At 21.8% G+C, this 23758-nt stretch overlaps 2 protein-coding genes across 2 annotated transcripts; one reads left to right on the forward strand and one right to left on the reverse strand.

Annotated features, from left to right (window-relative positions):
• Positions 1-394: 394 nt before the first annotated feature.
• Positions 395-23649, reverse strand: LOC107993491 (lysophospholipid acyltransferase 6). Its single transcript, XM_017049925.3, has 11 exons — positions 23302-23649; positions 5569-5714; positions 4911-4988; positions 3544-3635; positions 2658-2769; positions 2304-2439; positions 2058-2205; positions 1781-1986; positions 1422-1619; positions 1179-1330; positions 395-1086 (listed from the first exon to the last, which is right to left on the reverse strand). Exons 1-11 carry the CDS (start codon positions 23383-23385, stop codon positions 939-941), a joined length of 1500 nt encoding a protein of 499 aa, XP_016905414.1. The 5' UTR covers positions 23386-23649; the 3' UTR covers positions 395-938.
• Positions 7583-9211, forward strand: LOC107993492 (hymenoptaecin). Its single transcript, XM_017049926.2, has 2 exons — positions 7583-8027; positions 8681-9211. The coding sequence occupies exons 1-2, from the start codon at positions 7950-7952 to the stop codon at positions 8981-8983; spliced, it is 381 nt and encodes a 126-aa protein (XP_016905415.2). The 5' UTR covers positions 7583-7949; the 3' UTR covers positions 8984-9211.
• Positions 23650-23758: the final 109 nt, after the last annotated feature.

The raw sequence follows: 23758 nt of genomic DNA on the forward strand, positions 1-23758 counted from the left end.
AAAAGTTAACCGGTGGAATTTTATTATCATATCAATTTGAATATAAATAATAAAAATTATCCGTATAATTGTATTGCAATTTTAGTCAGTTTCATAAAATTTAGAATTTATCTACAGTTAGTTGTTGATAATTGTACAATTAATTGGAAATTATTATAAAAGAATTAAAAGATTGGATTTATCTAACATAGGATACAATTTTTTGAAGAAAAGTTTGACAACAACAAAATCATTTTGGAAAACTATTTCTAAATTTGATTTCTAAATTTTTACTAAATCACTAATTTGTATTTGATACTTACGTATTTATATCCTAAGGGCCGAGCATCGTATCATTATTTTGTAATTATATTTTAAACGAATATTTATATTAACATTAATAAAATGCTCGGAGTAACGTTTCATGAATAAACATTGCAATTTATTTTGAATTATTTATGATATTATTAGATATACTAAACGTATAAAACTGCAAAAATTACTTGCAAACGCTTAGAATAAAAATCATGTGACGTTCTACTAGAATGTCATCATCTATTAAATATTCTAACGATAAATGTTATAAAGATAAAAGAACAAAACAAAAAAAAAACATGACAACATTAAAAAATCTAACTATCCATTAAATTATAATATTTAGTATATCGTCTCCGTTTGTTCTTTCTTTGTTAGCGATATTGTAAAACAGCTAAGTGTCGATTTCTCAATATATACGCACGAGACACTCATATAAATATATGATCACTCACTTATATAAAACAAATATACTTTTTACACTCTCGACATAGAATTTGTACCAGTAACACGTCGCAACAATAAATATTGTACGTATATATGTGCGTCTATATAATATATACATAATATTTATATGCATATTAAAACATTCATAAAAAATATTTATCTCTTATGATCACTTTTTGGCCACATCGAAATAGAGTTCACATTGATTTGCGCGCAGTTCCGTTGATTAATTCCTGAGAAGATTTCGATTCCACTTCGATTACTTTCGTGTGCGAGATTTTCGGAAGACGTGGTGCAATAATTAGTATAATTAAACCGATTACATGCCCAAATAGATATAAATGCCTATAAAAAAAATTATATATTCAATTATATAGTTATATCAGAATTATAAAATATATTTTAAAATTAGAAAATATCAAATTATTATTACTCACAGGTACATTCTGACACTTGGCATAAATTCCAAGATTAAAAAGCTCAATGTCAGGTAGGCCATTGTTAATCGCGTTGAAATGAACGTAAGCGCATCGTAGAGGAACTTTAATTTCTTGGACCCTAAGAAATATGGTCGTATGTTACGACGAGCCTATTTAAAAAAAAAACATAAATAAAACATTATTAATAATCACTTAATAATTTAGAATATTAAGTTTGATATTATTGTAAACTCTAATTACAGTGCGTGCCACGATGGTGAAAAATGCTCCATTGGCGAATGTTATGTAATAACCAGGATAAAAACCGTGCCATAAGGCAGAAAGGGAGTATGTGAACATAAGTTTATTGTATTTTGCCCTTTCGTACACAATCGATCTAAGCCATCTATTAGTTCCTTTATTCCAATGCTCAATACTGTCTCTTAAAGTAAGAGCCATCTAAAAAATAAAATTATTTTATAAATTTGTATTCATTTAAATCTGCGAAAATGTTTAACAAAATCAATAATATCGTCTAACCTTATTATATTTTTATTTATCATTTATTTTTAAAATATTTATATTTATATTTATATTGTTATCATCTTTGTTAAACTTACCTCGAAACCTCGAACATCAACATTAGAATATAAATCCCATTTAGCTTCACCATTCTCATCATATTTACTAAAACCAAGTCCAGAATTATTGCAAATCGCATCTGCGAAAATCCATGCGTGGTAATATTTGAAACGAGCTAGCATAGCAGTTATTATTAAAAACCACATCTTATAAAACAATGTTGTGTTTTCTAAGAAATTTTCCTCTGCAAATAGAACAATATTTTGTTAGTATAGGCAATATGATGTAATAATATTAAAAATAAATGAATTGAACCTTTTAGCTTTTGTATCGAGTATGATGGAATGAAAGTCACAAACAAAGCTGCGAACAATAAGCTTATTATGACCTTTTTTATTACAACCGGTGTTGGAGATGGCTCCAGAACTATCTCGTCATAATGAGTGGAATTTTTATCGTAACCCTTAAAAGAAAAAAAATAAAATTCAATTTTCTTTTCTTTTTCTTTTTCTTTAAATAGAAAATACACAGATAATAATAATTAAAAAAAAAAAAACTAACCGTCAGAGCTTTCGTTCCACCTATATTACGTCCATGAATGAAATCGATATAATCGCGATAAAATATCACTGGTCCAGCCATCAACGCTTGAAAATGGAAAACATAGCTGAAATATTCTAACATCGTTGGAATTTTTCTGAAAAAAAAAAATAAAAACCAAGCATATAATAAATTGATCCCAAACGATAAGAAAATAAAAAAAGATATGAGCAATAGATGTGTGTATCGTCCTTGAATATAAATGAAAATTATGTATGATGCATGTAGAGATAATGTTTTTTCCCCATAATGTTTATTTTCTATATTAAATAATTAATGTTATAGAACGACCGGTTAAAAAAGATGTCAACTCACTTCACGGCTTGATGACGTTGCGTTGGCGTAAGTTCCTCTTCACGTCGCGTTAATCCATCGTGTATGCTGAACGCGAGGCTGGTTACTTTCTGCGTTATCACCATAAGTGGTCCTGGAATGAACACGATGTAACGAGATCTTTATTTAGAAAAATAAATTTATTATAAGGTTACGTCTTTGTTTTTGTGCTGTGCGATAATATAGCATTTTTATACAGCATTTTATATAACATTTTTATCAGTATAAGTTCTTTTATATTTTATCAATCAATTACATCGATTAATGAATTATTGTTATTCAAAAGTCTAATTTATTTAATTAATTAATTAAGAATTATTAATCGAAAATGAAAATTTATAAGACATATATAAATGTCCGATTTGAATAGATTAGAAAAAATCATGATATATTTTTTAGAAAATAATTTTTAATAAGTATTTTTATAAGTAGTTAATAATTTAGTATTTATTTATTTTGATATAATTATATATTACTATATTTATCAAAATGATTCTTATTTAAAGATAATAGCTATTTATTTCTTAATTTAATGTTAATTTTTTCCTTATATTATATGGAGATAAATCGAAAATTATTTAAATACTAAGAGGATCGCAAATAGAAAACATTGTGAAAAAAAGAAATTAATTTAAATGAAATATGAACCAAAGATTGAACAAGATCGAATGATAAATATATTTAATAAATAATTTTATACAATTGGTGTGACATCCCTTTTAATTACAAATACAAATCGTTTCTTAAATTATATATTGAGAATCTTTATCATATTTGAAACGATAAAAAAAATATATATAAATACTATAAGATCTCGTATAATGAAATCGCGTATTGATTTTAAAAATGACACAAGTCGATGACTTACCAGTGATATCAAGAGTATATGAACCATAATTATAGATTTGTCGATGGAAGTGCACACAAGATAGATAAAGAAGTGCCGCCGTCAACACTACCCTGAAACGTATTAGTAAGATAAATTGAATTCAAGGGATATTTATTAATAATTTATGTAAGAATAAATGTGAAAAGAATTCAACATTTAATACTTATTGATGTTTAATAGCAAATAATAAAATTTTTTGTTAAAATGACTACACGAGTGTTTGTTTCTTTAGCTTGTTTATTGCATAGAACGAGAGTAAAAGAAGGGAAAAATTACTTGAAATTCTGTAATAATTACTTATTAACTAATAAAGTCATTAAATCCATTAAATTCTATTTATTTTAATTATAGAGTGCAATCACTATTATTAAAGTAAAATTTATATAAGTATATATAAATAATAATAATAATAGTATTGGTAAAAAATTGAAATACCAAAGATTTTTATTATGTAGACAAAAATATGTTTTTTACTGTTTCAGAGTATCAAATCATTTAAATACAATCATGTTTACTGTTAGATAATTGTTAGATTACTAGAATAATACTGTTAGATACTCCCTCAGAAACTTGAAATGTTCTTATGCAATTTCAATTTCAAGTTCATAATCATAATTTTAAAATGTGATTAAATATAGAAAAATCTATTATATTTAATATTATTTTGAAATCTTATAGAACAATTTGTTGAATGTTCAGTTTTACATATTATAATAAAATTATGGAATTTTAAAAAAAAAGGAACAAATTTGTAAATTAAATGTAAATTGTAAATAATAGAAAAATATATAAATTTTTATATATTTTTAAATATGTGTGCATATTTTCAAATATTGTTTAAATTGCATAAAGATATAATTTCTTTCATATTTTTATCATATTTGTTTTATATATTAATCTTATTATTTCATTGTATAAAATAATATTTTTCAATGAAAGAAAAAAAAATATTACTACCGTTATCACAAGAAAGAAATATAATATATACATATATTTACATGTACTAGATTGATAATATGAAATGCGAAACGCAGTGATAAAGTATAAGACTCGTCAAGCGAATACTTGCAATAATTATAAAACTCTTATACTTTCATTTTATAATTATATTTTAATAATTAATTATGCGATTCGTCTATGTTTATTTATAAAGTTTCAGCGATATAAATAATTATATATTTATAATAAATATTTATGATATAATTTACATATCTACATATTAATGAATTCTTTTTATTAATAGAAAAATATTGCAATCTAACTGTAGAAAATTTCTGTAACACGTGAAATCTATTATACTAATATAAAGAATAAATCACAATGAATAAATTGTTATAAAAACTTGCCTCTGCATATTATGAGGATTTTGTGTACGCATTACAACGTAACATATGGCGGGAAGGCCTGCAAGATGTATCGCCTGCCTGAAAACGAATTTTTTTTAACAAAACAAATTTATTATAAATTATATATTATTTATTATTATAAATTAGGACAAAAATAAATATTTGAAATCTTAAATATATATTATTTTAATATATATTCTCTACATTGGTAAAAATAATTAATTTTAACCGTATATTGTAAATGAATTTTTACAATATTTTCTGAGTAATAAATAAATCAGATATATTTTTTTAAAATATATGTTTTATAGTTAAGTATTATGTAAATTGATATACAATTATAATGTTACATTTAAATAATATTTGATGAAATTTTGATTATTTTTAATAATTGTTTGAAATTTTTTATTGTAAATTTAATATACAATTATTTAATTGTATATTATATAATATCATATAATATTATAGTTACACTACAACAAAAATATTATACTATTATATTGTGAATATTTATTTAAAAAAATAAAATGCAATAACAAATCATGAATATTCTGTGCATAATACAAGCGTGAAACAATATTTTTGCATCTAATCCATGCTTATTAAAGTTTTTTTTAAAGACTAATTGATTCGCTTTTATTCACGGAGAATTGTTTACCTGCCGAAGCAAAAATATCCAAGCATGAGGCCGATGATGAGACCAAATACATGTCTGGTTGTTGCTGTTACGGCAACAGGACTAAGAAACGTTCTTAAAATTCCAGCCAATATTAGTGCTGTGATTTGAGATAGTAGAAAATTCACCTGCACACAAACGAAGAAAATATATTCATTATCATACTTGATCAATGTAACAATAAATTTGATCAATTGTAATGAATTGATCAATTTAGTCAATACTGAAAAATATCAGATTATAAAATATCAAATTATTATACTACAATTTTCAAATCGAGTTTATTTTTTAATCTATTAATGCATTGAGAATTTTAAATAGTAATTATATTAAATACTTTTCGTGGAAGGAAAATTATATTTTTCTTGTTTTCAAATCGATTATTTTAATTTCAATTACAAATTTGTTATTTAATAATAAATTAGATTTAAGAAAAATTTATTATTATTCAATTATTTTTCCACGATAATTGAAAAAATATTATAGCATTATAGCATCTATATATATATATAGAGCATTTCCTCTCATGGTACGAACATGTAATTCAATAACTTATAAAAATTTATATTTTAAACATAAAATATTAATTAAGATGGATATTTCTGAGATTTTAATAATTATTAATTATTAATTATAAATTTTAGAATTCAATTTCATAAAACATCATTTTATCATTATAGTTTGAAAAAAGATATTATATAAATATCACATTTTTATTCAATAGATTTACACATTCGTGTCTCCGGCATAATAGGAAAAATATTTAAATTTTTATTATACAAATCGTTAATGAAAAAATCAAATATAAGTTCATTTTAGAAATTTGTAAAAAAAAATAATCAATATTAAAAAATAAAAAAAATATAAAAAAAATAAAAATATTTCTTATCTTATCATAATTAGATTTCGCGAAGAAGAACTAAATTAATCTCTTGCTGATGACAAATACATTTTCGCGAGAATTATGCTCGGTTCAAGACCATTATTACGATATCATGAACAATTTTTTTACGCATATAGATTAAAGACTGTAATCGGGGAATATGGAAATTCTAAGTAACCATATTCTCCACGGGCTTCCCCAGTTCTCAAAGAACAACAGAATGCGTATTGTATGAATTGTGAAGGCCGTGCATGAAAGAAAACACGCTAGCTTATATCATTTCTATTGTTCCTTCATGTCTATAATGCTTCGTATCCATAAACTAAAGCATGTTTAAAAAACAAAACAAAAAAAAAAAAAAAAAGGAAAAAAATGCCATAAATTGCATTGATAGGAACATTTTACGTAAAAAAAACTATGTAATACATATGTTATCATAATAAATATTGCTGGAGAAAAAGTTTTATTTCAATTTTTTAAGAGATGGAATTCCATGAAATATGTTAAAATATGTTAAAAATGTTAAAAATTATTACAAATAATTGAAAAAAATCTGTTCTCTATGTACAGAAAAGATTTTCATTAGTATTCGATCGCTTAAGAATCACATCAATAATTAATATCATTTATAAATAAATGAAATATTATAAAGAATCCTGAGTAGATAAATTATTTCTTAAAACTATTTTTATTTTAATTTTAAAACAATAAAATATAATAATAAAATTAAAATATTAGAAGAGATTGAAAAAATTTTTGTGTGTAAAATTATTCTTGTTTTCTATAAATAAATAAATAAATATATACTATCATAAATATTTTATTAAAATTACATAATAAAAAATTATTGTAACATAATTATCTCCAAATAAATTGATTATCAATTTATATTATTAATTTGTAAAAATATCAGATATAATATTAATGCATTAAATATTAAAAATCTTAGAAAAGAAAAAATCTTTGTAATTTTAATAATGCTAAATTTAAATCTTAAAATTAATAATTTTATATTGATAACGTAATCAAATATAAATGAATAAATAAATAAAAGAAATAAATAAATGATTGAAAAAATATAAATTATAAGATCATTTATATTTTATTTATATAATATTATTATTTATTATATTATATTTTATAACAATAATGCGATAAATCTTGAACAAAAATAAAAATGAATATATAATTTCATACGTGAGTTCGTATTATTGACCCCTAATGACCCGTAGCGCAGAGGAGTTCCCCGAGTGTGCTTGCAGATATGCAGAGACAAAGATAGAACCGGATAAGAAACCGACGGTAATTCCCCGTTCAAAATATCGCAAAGAAAACAGGGAAAAAGATGTCAACGTGAAATTCATATATAAATCGAAGCTTTTGTCGACTGTGACACAGAAATCAATCAACTCTATAGACAAGAACATTACAAATCTTGTGCTTAAGAGTCGAAGTGAACAAAAAAAAAACAATTTCCAAGATGAAATTGATCGTGTTGGTTGTCTTCTGCGCTATTGCATACGTTTCTGCTCAAGCGGAATTAGAACCTGAGGATTATGTGAGTATTATTTCTATTGAATTAATTTTAAAATTTTTATGTAAAACATAGCATTTTAAATTTAATAATGAAAATAGTGGAACAATTGGTAAGAGAATAAAGAAAAAAAAAAGATTCTTTAATTTAAAATTTGGAAAAGAATAATAATTTTTTGATTTAAAAAAATATATCTTACATAGAAAAAATTGTTAGAAACGAGAATTTCTTATAAAAATTTATAAATATAAATATATTACGCTAATAATATTTCAAAATCTTTTAATTTGAAATATAAAACGTTTATACATTGCATTATTATAAACTATTGATCATATAAGTAATTTTTTAAATATTTAAAAAAGAATAAAATATACATTATCAAGTCTACTTGATAAGATCGAAAAATATATGGATATATCAACAATGATTTTTTCGTATTCTTCTCAAGCATAAGAAATATTATTATTGAAAAAAGTAAAAATTATTTAATTATTTAAAATTATTTAAATTAAAATTATCATAATAGCGAACATTTCTTAAATCTTTCTACTACCTTTTAACTTCTACCAATCCTAAATAATCCTCAACATACCATCTCTTCATTTCAAATCCTTTTATTAATCGAGTTTCTTTTCCCCTCATTAATCGTTAAAATTTTTCTTTTTTTTCCCCAGATCCCGTCTCGTTTCCGACGACAGGAAAGAGGATCCATCGTCATTAAAGGAACTAAAGAGGGAAGAAATCGTCCATCCTTGGACATTGACTACAAACAACGTGTCTACGATAAGAATGGAATGACGGGAGATGCCTATGGTGGAGTAAACATTCGTCCTGGACAACCTGCTCGACAACATGCAGGCTTCGAGTTTGGGAAAGAATATAAGAATGGTTTCATCAGAGGACAAAGTGAAGTTCAACGTGGTCCTGGTGGCAGACTTTCACCATACGTTGGAATAAATGGTGGATTTAGATTTTAAGATATTTTCAAATAACAATTAACAATAAATTAGCGATTCGTATTTACGTAGCATTTAATAATTATTTATTCCAGTAATGCATTTATTTCATTTTGATCTTATTAATTTATAAATATTATAATTAATTGGTATGATATTGAATATTGGTAGATTGTAATTCGGATTGTAATTCGATTGTATTAATTACAATATAAGAGATTCGAATAAATATAATTTTATCATTACAAACTGTGCGGTTTTTTTCTATTAAGGATAAATGAACTGATCGACGAGTGCGAATGAACCTTTGGCGTGCAAGTAGAACTGAGTGCAAGTAATAAGCGTTTCGAATGGAGCTAAACCTTTTGATAGCGCGTAATGAAGTTACAGTTACTCGAATATGCGTATAATACGCAATAATAGATGTTATGTGATAATAAAGCAGCATTGTTCGCTTATTTGGTTATTGTTGGGTACAATTTTAGAACATTTTATGCCAAATATTTTTACAAAAGTTATACATTTCATGATTTACCTTAAATTCAACCAAGTAAAAGATATTACTTGTAGAATATATGAAAATATATATGATATGTTTAATGTATAGATATATAATAGGTAGGTATATTTTTATAAGTACAAATAAAAGATAATTCAAAAAAAAAATATGACATAAATTTTTATGAAGAAAACAAAGAACGATAAAGAATATTTGTATTATTTTATCTTCATTTTCTTATATTCAAATTTTCAGTCAATAAAGTATATGTATAATATATCATAAATCCAATATCGATGTGTGATGCGTTTTAACTTTATGATGCAATTGAGAAGCGAATAAATTTATTAATCAAAATTACACAAACAGAAGAATAATGAAAAATATAGCGACGAAATTAATAAAAATAAAATTTGTAAAATTCACAAATCAATTAATTTACAGAAATTTTAAAATAATTTGCTCAAATCCATGATATTAAATACAATTCATAAGAATAATACATATATAATTGACATGTTACAAGAACAATAGAATAATTTTTAGATTCTAAGAATGTATTTATTTTATTTAAATTTAACAATTGTTAAAAATACATCGAAATCGTTATTTTTTTCTTAAATATTAAGCATAAATATAATTAATTGATTAGGGAACATAAAAAACAATTTTTTTTATGTATATTTTTATTTGTAAAAAATATTAACTATGATTATGACTATAATATTTTAAAACAAATACACAAACCGCAGATTATTTATTGCAAAAATGTAATATATTATTTATTTTATTATATAACATAATTTCTAAAATATTTATGAGAATATTACAATATTTATCATTTATACATATGATTCTAGCAATTATAATTTGAGAGATATAGTATTATTTTTTATTATTTAAATATTAAGATATTCAATTAATTAAATATCTTAAATCTTTTTGTAAAAGTTGCAACTTGAAAAGATATAACTTTTTTACAATTGCACATGGAATCAATTGATTTGATGATTTTCCATAAAAAAATTTGATTCTTTCAATGAATTAAAAGCTATTTTAGATAGCTTAAAACGATTTTGAAAAAATATAATATTCCAAGCAGATGAAACTCTTTATACATATATATTACGTATAAAATTTTATAAATAATCATTGAATATCAAATAAATATAATCTTAATCATTATTCTAGAAAAATGAAATCATGAAGATTTTAAAAAAAATAGATAAGCAATATACAAAATATAAGCAATTTAGAAAAAAAAGAAAAAGAATATTTGTACTATGAACTTCTGGTGTACTATGAACATCTGGACTTTGACAATATCTAATAAAACTTAAAATAGTTTATCTAAACAATTTATCTATTTGCTTATGTCAATGTTTCATAACTTATTAATGCTAATACATTTGAAAACATAAAAGATGAAAGAAGAGAAATATAAAAAAATATATGTCGTTATATTATTAACATAACATTACATAGTAACATTATGCTGTTTGATTAATAATTAAAAATAATATTCTAAAAACAAATTATTATAAAATATTGCTGTAAAACGCTTGAAACCCATCAGCTTGTAAGAGAATAATAAACTGGGTCTCTGATGTATCAGGTACGAAGAAAAAAAATTTTCCAAGCCAATAGTTTATATATAAACCTGGTATCATGGTGTTCGTCGTAGCAAAGAGTGCCATAACAAAAAGGATTTGACCTACACGATCCCTATAAATTGTCATACAGTATCGTAACATCGTAAACGCCATTTTGTATTCGGGCATCGTTTGATATGAATCGTTCGATGTAGAATGACCAATTGAGAGCATTAATACACACGTGACTGTATTTCATCGCGTCATTGCGATAAACTTTGCAACGTATAATTGAAATTCACGATATGAATACATATTTAACACGATAATTAATATATTTTTTGAAGAATAAATTCTAAGGGTCAAGATAAAAGTAAAAACATATTGGTACTTCTTTGTTATAAGTTATAAGCAATTGAAATTTATGTTAGATGAAGCGGGATGAAAAAAAGAATGAGACCATTCTGTTTCCGTTCTATATCGCCATTATATTCTATTTATATCTCATTTCCAATGATATTACTTCAATTGGTTATAGCTTAATAAATAGCCTTATCCAACAATTATATCAATCGTGTATTTATTTAATAATAATTTAATAATTACACTCGATTCTTCAAAATTCTCACAAATGTATCAATATCTTGCAATATATTAACCTCTTATCTTAATTTTGTTTAGAAATAATTTAATTTAATTAAGTTTAATAATAATAGTAATTAATATTAATTCAAAATTGATAAATCGATCCCGAATAATCAATGCAATTAAAAATTTCTATTTGTAATATTTTATAGTAATATATACTGATATATAATATATATGTATATGTATATTAATTACTTATCGTATCATTTTAATAAGAATTATCTTATTGAATAGTTAATTTGGCGATAAAACGCGAATGAATACAAATTATAATGAAAATAAATATAATATACTTCGATAGTCTTGACGATTAAAATTTTAAGAAAAAAAATCTTCGAATTATGAAAATAAATTTGATCGTTTGATCAAAATTCTTAAATAATGGAATAAATGGAAATTTAACATAAAGAGATATTGTACAGAAATTAATATATTTTCAATTGTAAAAACTCAAAGAAAAAAAATATTCCGATATTCAATACAAAATGTGTTTTCTCATTCAAAAATAATTTTTAAATAATTTTTATTTTTTCGCATATATTTACTCTTTTATATAAAATATTATATTTCACAATACAAATTTCATTTTGTGTCCAGAAATATTTTTCTGGCACGATCGCGTGTAAAATATTTGTAAAAAAAATCGCGACAATATTTAACTTTAAATTTCATTAAAAATAACAATGACAATGTTAAAAAATCGTCTTATGAAATCGTAGAAATTTATTCGTTTCTTAAATGAATAAAACAAAAAGAATAAATCATAAAACGTAATTAACATTTGTGTATTAACACACAAAAAGTTTCTCCGATATCACGAATAATTTTATTGCTATATTTAACGCGATAAAAATATAATATCGAATAAAGTCCGACTTTGCTCAACTTTAAGACCATAGATTAGAAATGATTCGTAATCGTGAATTATTATCTCGTAAACTCTCTATTTTCTTATCTTTATAGAGTGACATTTGATTCTTTTCTAATTTGTCTTCCGTTTTTCTCGTATCAAAGATTGTTCAATTTGTAAAATTCTGATTTCCGTCAAAACAATATTTTATTTCCTCATTTCTTCCTAATTTTTTTTTAATTTATTAATTTAATAATTCATTGATTGACATTATGTTTATATACATAAATGATAAATGTAAATAAATTTTCACTTTGAGAGAGTTTAATATTAATATTTTTTATTATTAAAGATATTTTTCTACATCTATGTAAAAAAAGATTCAAAAATGTATAATATTTATATATTAGAAACTCAATCAAATATAAAAAATTAATATTTATAGAAAATTTAAATATTAGTTAAATAATACGATTTATAAATATTAAATTCATACGATATAAATAGATATTCCTACGTATTTCTTATGTGTATCTACGCAAAATATAATTTGTATATACAATAAATTGTAAAATTAAAAAATGACATTAAGTCATTTTCATCACAAAAACGTATATTTTATAATTTTTAATTTACAATGATACGTAAAATATATAAATATAACTTTATTATAGTAAATATAATTTATCAAACATAATAATAAAAATGTATTATTTATAACAAGAAAAATTGTAATAATCGTATAAAATCCTATTCATCCTAATTATTCCTAACGGATTCTTCAGCTATCTCATTAAATCAAAGAAAGTTAACATTCGTAACGATTATATACTTTCTTTAAATTCGTGACACTTGGTCGTTTCTCAATCTATTACGAGAAAGAAGGAAATCATTTCTCATTTCGTTTGTCATTACATTCCTATGGGTATATACCAGCAGGAAGCCGGTTCAACAAAGCTAGTGACGAATAAGATTTGTCCGACAAAATACGATAACGGGATCAGCCGAGAGATTACACTACATGATTGATTTTATGATCGCATGCAAAGTATCTTCGTTAATCTTCGTTTTCGCTTCGTTAATCAATTATACAGAATATTAAATGATCAGTCGATTTTTGATTGATCAATATCTTTAATATTTCCTTTAATGATGAAAAAAAAATCATGCAATAATGAAAGTAATAAATAGGTCCTTATTTTATATCTACTAACTAACTATACTAATATTAAGAATATATTTTTTTGAGTGATTTGAATTTTGAGGATAAAGTATCGTTATCCTTCCTAATTTTTTTTTATTTAATAATTTATATTATATTTATATTAAAATTGATATTGTAACATTCAAAATATTTGAATATTTTATGAGTACAATTGTTTACTTAATTGAAGTAAATTATTCATAATATTCGTCAATGATAAAAATTGATTTTATGTCAATAAAAGAATTGATTGATATATTGAATATTTTTTTGTTTCTTTTGGTCTTAAAATCTTTTTTTTGATATCTTATATAATGTAATCTAAATTTTATTCATAATGATACCAAACATAACTCTATTCATATATATAAATTCTTATAGTTTTTGAATTTGGCGGGAATGAACTAACATTATTACAAAACATATATATGTTACACATTATTGTTATCACACAGCAAAAAATGTTCTATTCTGTTTCGAAAAAATTATTTCCATAATGATATAATCGAATTTTTTAATATAATGATAGCAATATTTTTATTTACAAATTCAATTGAGATCTAATAATACTAAAATATTTCTGAAATCAAACAGATATACATATATATTCGTACATATATATATACATATATATGTATTCGTACATATATATACGTACTATTCTCTTAATTAATTTTAATATAAATTAAACATTATTTATTGTGAATAAAATTTAGGTTAGCATAGAATAGGTTAGAATAGAATCAACGGTCACCGTTACGCGACCGCCTGTGCTAGAAAGTTTTTGCAAATATCTTCTGGAAACTAAGATTAAGCAATGGTAGCAATTCCAAAAAAAAAGTTATATAAATTACAACTTTAGAAATATATTTAAAATGAGCAAAATTATAAATATCCAAAGAAATTTTATATAATTATTATAAAAAATTTTATATAATTCCCATAAAAAATTACGGATTATCTTAATCATGCATAAAAATAATTTATTCCATTTTATCACCATAACATTTCCAATTTATAATTATAAAATTATATTTTTGAAGATAATTGTAATTGTAAGATACAAATGGAACAGTTCATTCAACAATTCATCAGTTTCCCGAATGACTTAATTAATCCTCCAAAGCCTAATTAGAGTTTAGAGTATACTATTCACAAATGATTAAATTGAAGTATTCTAGAACAAAAGAGCTCGTGAATTTCAACATCTCAGAAATAACTAAGAGGCGCGAATCTAGTTCATGTTCTTAAAAAACAATGACATCCTCTTATATAATGAAATTAATTTTCTTTTAGTCTTACATATAAGAATCTATTTATATATATATTTTATATATATATTTTTTCCTTCTTTTCTTTTATTTTTATTTATTATTTCATAGATATTATAATAGATATTCATAAATATTATAATATAATTCAACTCTTCAACTATACAAATACTTGAATTATGTAACATAAAAAACTTGTTATAAAAAATGAACAAGTTTTTTTTATTGTTTTATGCAACAAAATATAAAAATATCAAAAAAATCAGAATTTCCAAGTAATTAAATGTTTGTTTTTGAAAAAGAAATTTATGTATATTTTTAAAAAAATTCATAATTAATCTCTCAATTAATTTAATTGATAAATAAAATAAATAAGTAAATAATAAATAAAAATCTGAAGTTTCGAATATTAATAATCTTTTCAATATTAATTTATTATGATTTAATTAATTATGATTAGAAAATATTATATTATGTTATATATTTATTATGTTATTATGTTATATATTTATTTAAAATTACGATTAGAAAATCGTGTTTCCTTTCACATAAATAAAATTTTAATTTTGAAATATAAAAGGAATAAATATGTATGAAATGAAAACTAATTCTAGCAATTTATAATTATAAATAATAATTTATTTCTAATTTTACATACGTTAATCTTAATGAAAAAATGAATACTGATTATTCATTGAAATATGATTACGAACATATATATAATCCTATGCAGCAAATCCAAAACATCCAACTTTGCAATATTTTTTATTTTCTTTTAATAAACTGCACAAATGTCTATTTATTCGATTTAAAATTTATATTATTTATTTATATTATATTTATAATTAATTTATATTTATTTATATTATTTATATTGAATAAATTTTTATTCATTTCATTAAAAAATTTTTTATATGATCGTTTGATATTTATAAATAAATATTATTAATTTTATTTATAAATATGATTGTATTATATATATTTTCATTATATTTCACAATATATATATGTGGATATTTTTGTATACATTATTGTACGTATATATGTTATAAATATATATTATAAATTACTATAATTTTATTAATTCAGATGCGAAGTTTTTAATTAAAGTTTTTAATTAAATTAATTTAAAAATAATTAAATTAAATTAAAAATCATGAAAATTTACAACATTGTTTCACAAATTTTAATATTTTTTTTTTTGATTTTATAATTTGTCATAGGCTTTTAATGTATATAGATATTAATGTACCAAATACGAATTTACAAATTTAAAAATACAACTTTTAAAAAAATCCATTTAAAAAAAAATTATAATTTTTTAACTTTAGAAGCATTTTTTTTATATATAATATTTATTCTATTGCTCTTAATACGAAATAATTCTATGGATTTTTTTGAATAAAATAATATAAGAAATTATTAGATTACATATTAAATGTATTAAACATTTAAATACATAATAATCAAAATTAAAAGAATGTCAGAAACATATTCATTTTAACTGATATTTTTAAAAAACTAAGAAAAAAATATAATCATTAGAGAATATACAAAATCACTTTTGTTTTCAATGAAAAAATAAAATAATTTGACAAAATAACAGCAGTAGTACTCAATAATGACGCTTCTATTCCGAGAAATTAGATGACTGCTATTATTGAATATCACTGCTATGCGTTTTGCCAAACTATTTCGCTTCTATATTGATAACAGAAATGATTTTTTATTAAATGTTTTTATTAGCAGAGAGATCTTTTCAAAAATAGGTTTTCAGGAAAAAAATAGCAAATTTGTATTCAACACATTAAAATGTATAAAGAATATTGAAAAATATAAAAACAAATATGCGTTGAATAATGTAATTTGTCTAAGGAAAACATATGAAGTTTTATAATATAAAATAAATTTGAAAATATTAATATAATACTTATTTCTCAATGTATACATAATTATATAAATCATAAATCATGATATATATAATGATACATATAAATCAACTGAGATCAACCAATTAAGATTAATTGTGAGGTGTTAATAAATATATATGAAATAAAGAAAGAAAATAAAGAAATTGAAATTTAAAAAGCAATCCATGAAATTATCAAGTCGATAATAATGGAAATAAAAGAAAGTATGAAATTGCGAATTAAATATAAATAATCAAAGTTCACTGAATATTGAAGATACATGATCGAGATTTCACTATCGTAAGATTATATGTTACTTGATATTAAAATATAATTATTTTTATCATTAGGAAAGCTTTTTCTTAAAAAAAATTATCTATTTATTCAAGATTAATAAATAGCAATTAATCATATAAAAAAAAGCATGATCTTGATTAACTATTTCCGTACACGCGCAACTCTCAAACTAATTTACTTAGTATCAATGGCGATTTATCTCGCCACAAGGGTACAAGATGAACAAATCACACGATACTCGATCCGTCAAAGGCCAATGATCTCTGCATGTTTATTCATAGTTATATGATGTGCGTTGTAGTATATTTTCACATATATTTGGCAAACTCACGTATCTTTTGGCAAACTTAATCCCTTTTTCCATTGTAAATTATAATTTAATTAAATGAATGTATTTTTTTTCTCTAAACGATTCCATTAATAATAATTTTTCCCGTTAATATATATCCGTATATAAATAATGTATATAAATATATGTATTGTAATAAAAATAAATGTATGAATTTAGTAAGATAAAAACTATATTTCTATCAATATCAGAGATTACATTGCATGTTAAAATATTTAAATAAATCTAAAATAAACAACATTCAAATTCAATTTTTTTTCATATTTAAAAAATTAGATATGATAAATTATTTATTATATGTTAATAAATATTTTTCACAAATGAAAAAAACAAAAAATTTTTAATTTTAAATATAAAATAACGAATTTACAAATTAATAAGAAAATTAATTATATTTTAATATATATTTAAATTAAAATTAATTGAATAAAAGCAAAAAAAAAAATTTTTTTTAAATTATGAATGTATATATACATATACACATTCTACTTATAATCGTTATTTAATCCTTTAAATCGATCAAATACAAATCGATAAATTCTTTATTCATATATACAACAAGCATTTTGATAATATTTCCATTAATAATCTTCATTTTATATAAAAATTTAACAATTTTTATATAATGTAACTGATAATTATATAATGTAACTGATTTTATTTATTATGCTTTAGGATAAACAAATTATTTTTTTACAATTGTATTATTTTTAAAGATTAAAAATTTCAAGCACAAAAATATTATTCTTATCTTCATTCAGCAAAAAAGACATGTATTTGTCGTTATTTTAAGATCTGACATGTGACAATGAACTATATAAAACTGAAACAAGAATAAATATATTCAAGTACATATTAATGTGATGCTAGTTGACACTGTCTATAATACATGACATAATCATTATAAGAATTGTGTCAATGAGAAAAAATTTAATTAGCTATAAATAAATTAATTAATCAAATTATTAAATATTCTAATTTGTAATTAAATTTTTCGTTTATTATCTTATTGAATATATATAATTTTAATAAATATATATATTTAATTTAAAAATTTTTAATGAAAGTGTAAATATGTCATTAAAAATCTATGTTATATAATAATATTATATAATAATATTAGTTATTAATTTTCAAATAATTCTAATTAAAAAAATTAAGAACATGTTACAATTATATTAAGTTATATTATTATATAATTGAAGACTAAAACAAAAAAAATATATTTTAATTTTAGATATTTAGTTTTAATATGAAATTTTAAATAATTATGTTTGAATATGATAAAAAACAAAAGAATATTTTTTTTTTTAAGTTCTCGACATTATTAACAAAAAACGATGTTAAACGATATGATTCTTGATAATTTATGAATTCATGAATTGAAAATTTTTGATTTAATATATATTTAAATAAAGTCATTTAAAAATTTAGTAAAAAAAGAAAAATTTTAATCTATATTAAGTAAAAAATTTTAAATAAAAGACATTAATTAAAATTATAAAATTTGCATTCGTTTAATAAAAATATTAAAAGAAGTTCTATTTAGAAAAATACAATTGATATTCAAAATAACCATCATCAAATGTCATAAAAATCTGTAATCGATATTTTGAATAACCTGAGGAATCATTCAAAGATCAAATTACGAATGTTTAAAATATCCAATAATTAAATACTCATGTTTGATTTATATCTTATACCGGAGAACAATTAACTCTCGCGATCCGATGTCCGAATCATTTTTAATCCAATCGATTCAGTAATGGACGATATGGTTCATTAAATTATAAAAATTATATATACATGTATTAGTATGAGTTATTTTTATCATGGAACTTTGTTTTTATTATTCAAAAATTATATATGATTCTAATTTTTTAATACTACATTTTTAATACTAAAAAAAAACATTACATTGTACATTATACATATATTTTCTAGATTCATAACATCGAATATATAGCTATTAAAATTGAGATATATATTATATATAACTCCATAAAATTGAGCAAATGTGTTTTTCTGTACATTATTCGTGATTCCGTTCAAAATAACGGAACATTAATAAGATTCCTACTAGTGACTAAAAGTCCTTCGATGCAAAACGGTAACTTACTCCCGCCACTCTTCAAAAATAAAAGACAGTCATATTCTGTTACGTATAAGCTGCATTACAATTTTAACTTTCGATATATTCTTTGCTGAGAATCACTTACAATTCATATACTATACATGCTTTATATAATATATACTATAATCATTTTTCGATTACACGTTAGAGAATTAAACTCGACTGATTCCTTGCTATATTGAAAAATGAATCAGTAAAATTGATAACTAGGGAATGGAAAGTCATGTTGTGCTCACACTGAACAATACTGAATGAATCATATGCAATTATTATCACATCGTTGTTACGTAGAATATCATGAAAGGATAAATGCGTACTATTTTGTATTCTCTCTTTTGTTTTTCTTTTCTGTTTTTCTATAACTAATTTTGGCTGATTTCTGCACATAAAAATAATATTATCTGCATTAAAAATAATTCTTATTCTATATATGAGTGCATATTCATGATTAATAACTAATAGTTAATATTATACAGTAATATTATAATGATAATGGTGATAATGGAATTAATTGAGAATACAATTGAACGATAGAATTGCGAGCAGAGTGTACAATAAACTCAAACATCTTCTTGAATCGAATTGCATTCCTTCCAATCGATGACGTTAAAGTATCTCATGCAACTCTAAAATTAAACAACAGACTACGATAGGTTGTACGGTTACAAATTTCAATAGTACATTCAATTTTTTTTCTATTATGAAATTGAATCATTTTATTTGCATATGTATAATCACTTTTATAGACATTTCTACATAAATATTATGTATATAAATTCAATTTATTGGAGAGTGAGCAAACAAATCAATAAACAAACAAAATTTACAAATTCATCATCTTTTTTATATTATATATTATATATTAATATTTATACAATATTTATATAAATATGAAAAACAGTTATAATAGTTAATAAAAATATAAAAAATTATTAGATTAATAAATTATTAGATGATATAAAAAGAGTATGAAAATATTATGAAAATAATATTAATCGAAAGAATAAATTAAAGAAAAATTAAAGTATTTAAAAAAATTACAATAATTTTCTATTTACGGAATAATACGAATAATTTTGTATTTAATTAACGATATTATTATGATATTGTATATAATAATTAAAAATTCACTTAATATAACTAATTCTTAATATGTACTATAAATGAAAATAATGGAAAAGTGAATTCTAATAAAAATAATATAATGTTTGAAACAAGCGAAATTGTTATGAAATTACACCCACTGGCTTTGCTGTATTGCACAGCAATTTTCAGGATATAATTACTACCGTTCAATTGGCAAAATGATAAAACAAATAACTGGATTAACACCCCTAAATATAATATATATAATAAGATATATAATGCGTAAGTTGTTTTTTTTTTGAAATTATTATAGATATCGACTTGAAATTTAGATATTTCAAATAGTCCAAAAAAGCTACGAACATTTTAGAGATTATGGTGATGAAATATATAGAGATGAAATTAATTTCACATTTTTTTAAATGAAATTATATATTTAATTTTTTTTTTAATTTTTCATTATTTTTCATCATTATAACTATTTTTATTTAAACTAATAACTTTTATTTGAAATATTTTTTTTATTTTATATAATTAAAATATTATAATTATATATTATCTTATGTATAAAAAATATTTTTTTTAAAAATAAATTTGGGATAAATTTGGAAAATGATTAAAATATTGAAAAAATATTGAACTTATGAATATTAATTATATTTTATAAAAATGATTGAATTGTATAGTTTATGAATTGCCAGTATAATATCGCTTTATTTCCGTATTATCTTAAAAAAATATAATATAAGCCTTATCGATGAAAAAACCAAGTGTTTCTTTATATTTTATAGTATGAGAATGAAATGATACGATATCCTCAACTTAATAATTACAAATTATATAAAATTCAATTCATTTTTATTAAATTTAAGTAATGTTCATAAATCTAATATTTTTTAATTTCTATCATGTTTATTAAACTTATCTTTAAAAAAATTATTCTTTGTTTTAATATTTTAACTATTCAGAATAAAAAATTAAATATTCAGAATAAAAAACTATTCAGAAAAAAAAATATATTTCAGATAATAATTATTAAAATAATGAAAAAATAATTTCTCACGCTTTATGTGCTTTACTTTATGTCTCAGATTTATTTGTATCAATTTTACGAAATATTTCTAAATCAATACAATTAAATTTTAAATTATTACAAATGATTTAGTATTGGAAAAATATTCAACTTAAAAATATTAACAACATTTCTTAAATCTTGTTAAATTTGCTACAATATATTCATCAAAATATTATTAAAATTTTGAATGAATTATTATTAATAATATCTATTTTATTAATTATTATCTTATTATTATATTTTATTTTCTTCGTTTAATTTATTTTAATAATTTTATAAATATTAATCAATTATATTTTAAATGAATATTTATATGTATAAATATTATTTAAAATATATTATAAATAAATAATTTTTATGTTTTAAAATTAAAATTTTGTTTACTTTTCTACTTTTATTTTTTTGCTTTTCATCAAAAGAATAATTTATTTTTTAAGTAATTAATTCATGATAAATATTTGTTACAGTCGCTTTTCCCAACTGTTGCATTTCATGCTCAAACTACTTTCAAATATATATGTATATATATATTCACCGGTCATTCTATTTACAGAATATACATTCTTCGTATATCTTTCTTTAATAAATGTATTATATTTTTCTACCATTTAATAATAACGATATTATATCAAAAGATTTTTAATATTATCGATATCTACAATATGAAACATATACGAATATCCTAATTTTATCAAAAACAAAAAACAAAACATTTAAAAATGTTTCTTATGTTCACATTGTGTTCTAGTTAAATTAAATGTCGAAAAACTTCCACAAATCGTACGTATGTTGCTATTTTTAATTTCTCTGTCACACCATTATTTATATAGTTTATATATCCTTCAACAATAAATATGTAGTATATATATCACGTGTTTGAAACGTTAAAAATTAATTTCTTTTTTATTTTATAATTAAAGCTTGATAAATTATATAGAACAACTATATGAAAAAAAATTAACTACTACATCAGAATTATGTATAATCTAATATATTAATGAATTCACAGTATTGCGTATCAATTTTGCAAAAGCAATTTCAATGATATCAATCTCTTGTATTTATATCCTATGAATTGTAACATAAAAAACTTATTAACGGATAGTTCGAATCTTTCGAATTATTGAACCAGAAATTGCAATATTGTTTTTCTTATATTTTATCGAAACCACTTTGTTTATATGAAAGATAATTAATAATAGTTTATTAATTTCAAACATGACAATTTTTAAACTTAAAAAAAAAAATTTGACATCAATCTTGACATCAAACGTAGTATATCAATCATTTTTTAATAAAAATGACATACATATATCGAACATAATGTAAACTTCGATTGATGCGCCCTCATTTTGAGCGGTAGAAAGATAAATAAGAAAGATAATATCTACATAAAAAAAGTGGAAAAGGGATAAATTTCTCACCTGGTCCACTGGTACATCGATAAAATCAGCGAGCCAGGAAAAAGTCCGGAAACCGTCGTAGTAGTCCTCTACGGTCGCGGTCATTGTCAATGATTATACAATGAAGTTAATACACGCACATACACCACCGTGACGTTGATATATCTCAAACGATACTAACGTATTTAGAAGACATGGTTTCACTCTGTTTGGTTTTTTTTCTTTCAAAAAAGAATTCGTTTCAAAACAACGATTCTACCACGATAGTAATGACGCCTCGGCGACGGTTCCTGAAATGCAGCGCCGCTTCGTTCCGCGCCGGCTAACAATCTTACCGGCATTCAGGGCCGTATCCACAAGTGGTGTGATCAATTGCACGTGATACATATTTGCATATATATATATACACAAATATATATATATATATACACATATATATAATATATGTATATATGAAATCATGAGGTAGTATGATTCA

This window comes from Apis cerana, linkage group LG6, assembly GCF_029169275.1.
Source record: "Apis cerana isolate GH-2021 linkage group LG6, AcerK_1.0, whole genome shotgun sequence".
Taxonomy (NCBI): domain Eukaryota; kingdom Metazoa; phylum Arthropoda; class Insecta; order Hymenoptera; family Apidae; genus Apis; species Apis cerana.

Excerpts from the sequence above, each read along its gene's own strand:
- LOC107993491 (XM_017049925.3), bottom strand. The coding sequence starts at position 23,385 with ATGACCGCGACCGTAGAGGACTACTACGACGGTTTCCGGACTTTTTCC. Across the intron at positions 1,987-2,057 it reads CTCGATACAAAAGCTAAAAG|AGGAAAATTTCTTAGAAAAC; the intron begins GTTCAATTCATT and ends TTCTATTTGCAG. Across the intron at positions 1,331-1,421 it reads TCACCATCGTGGCACGCACT|GCTCGTCGTAACATACGACC; the intron begins GTAATTAGAGTT and ends TTTTTTAAATAG.
- LOC107993492 (XM_017049926.2), top strand. The coding sequence starts at position 7,950 with ATGAAATTGATCGTGTTGGTTGTCTTCTGCGCTATTGCATACGTTTCT. Across the intron at positions 8,028-8,680 it reads AATTAGAACCTGAGGATTAT|ATCCCGTCTCGTTTCCGACG; the intron begins GTGAGTATTATT and ends TTTTTTCCCCAG.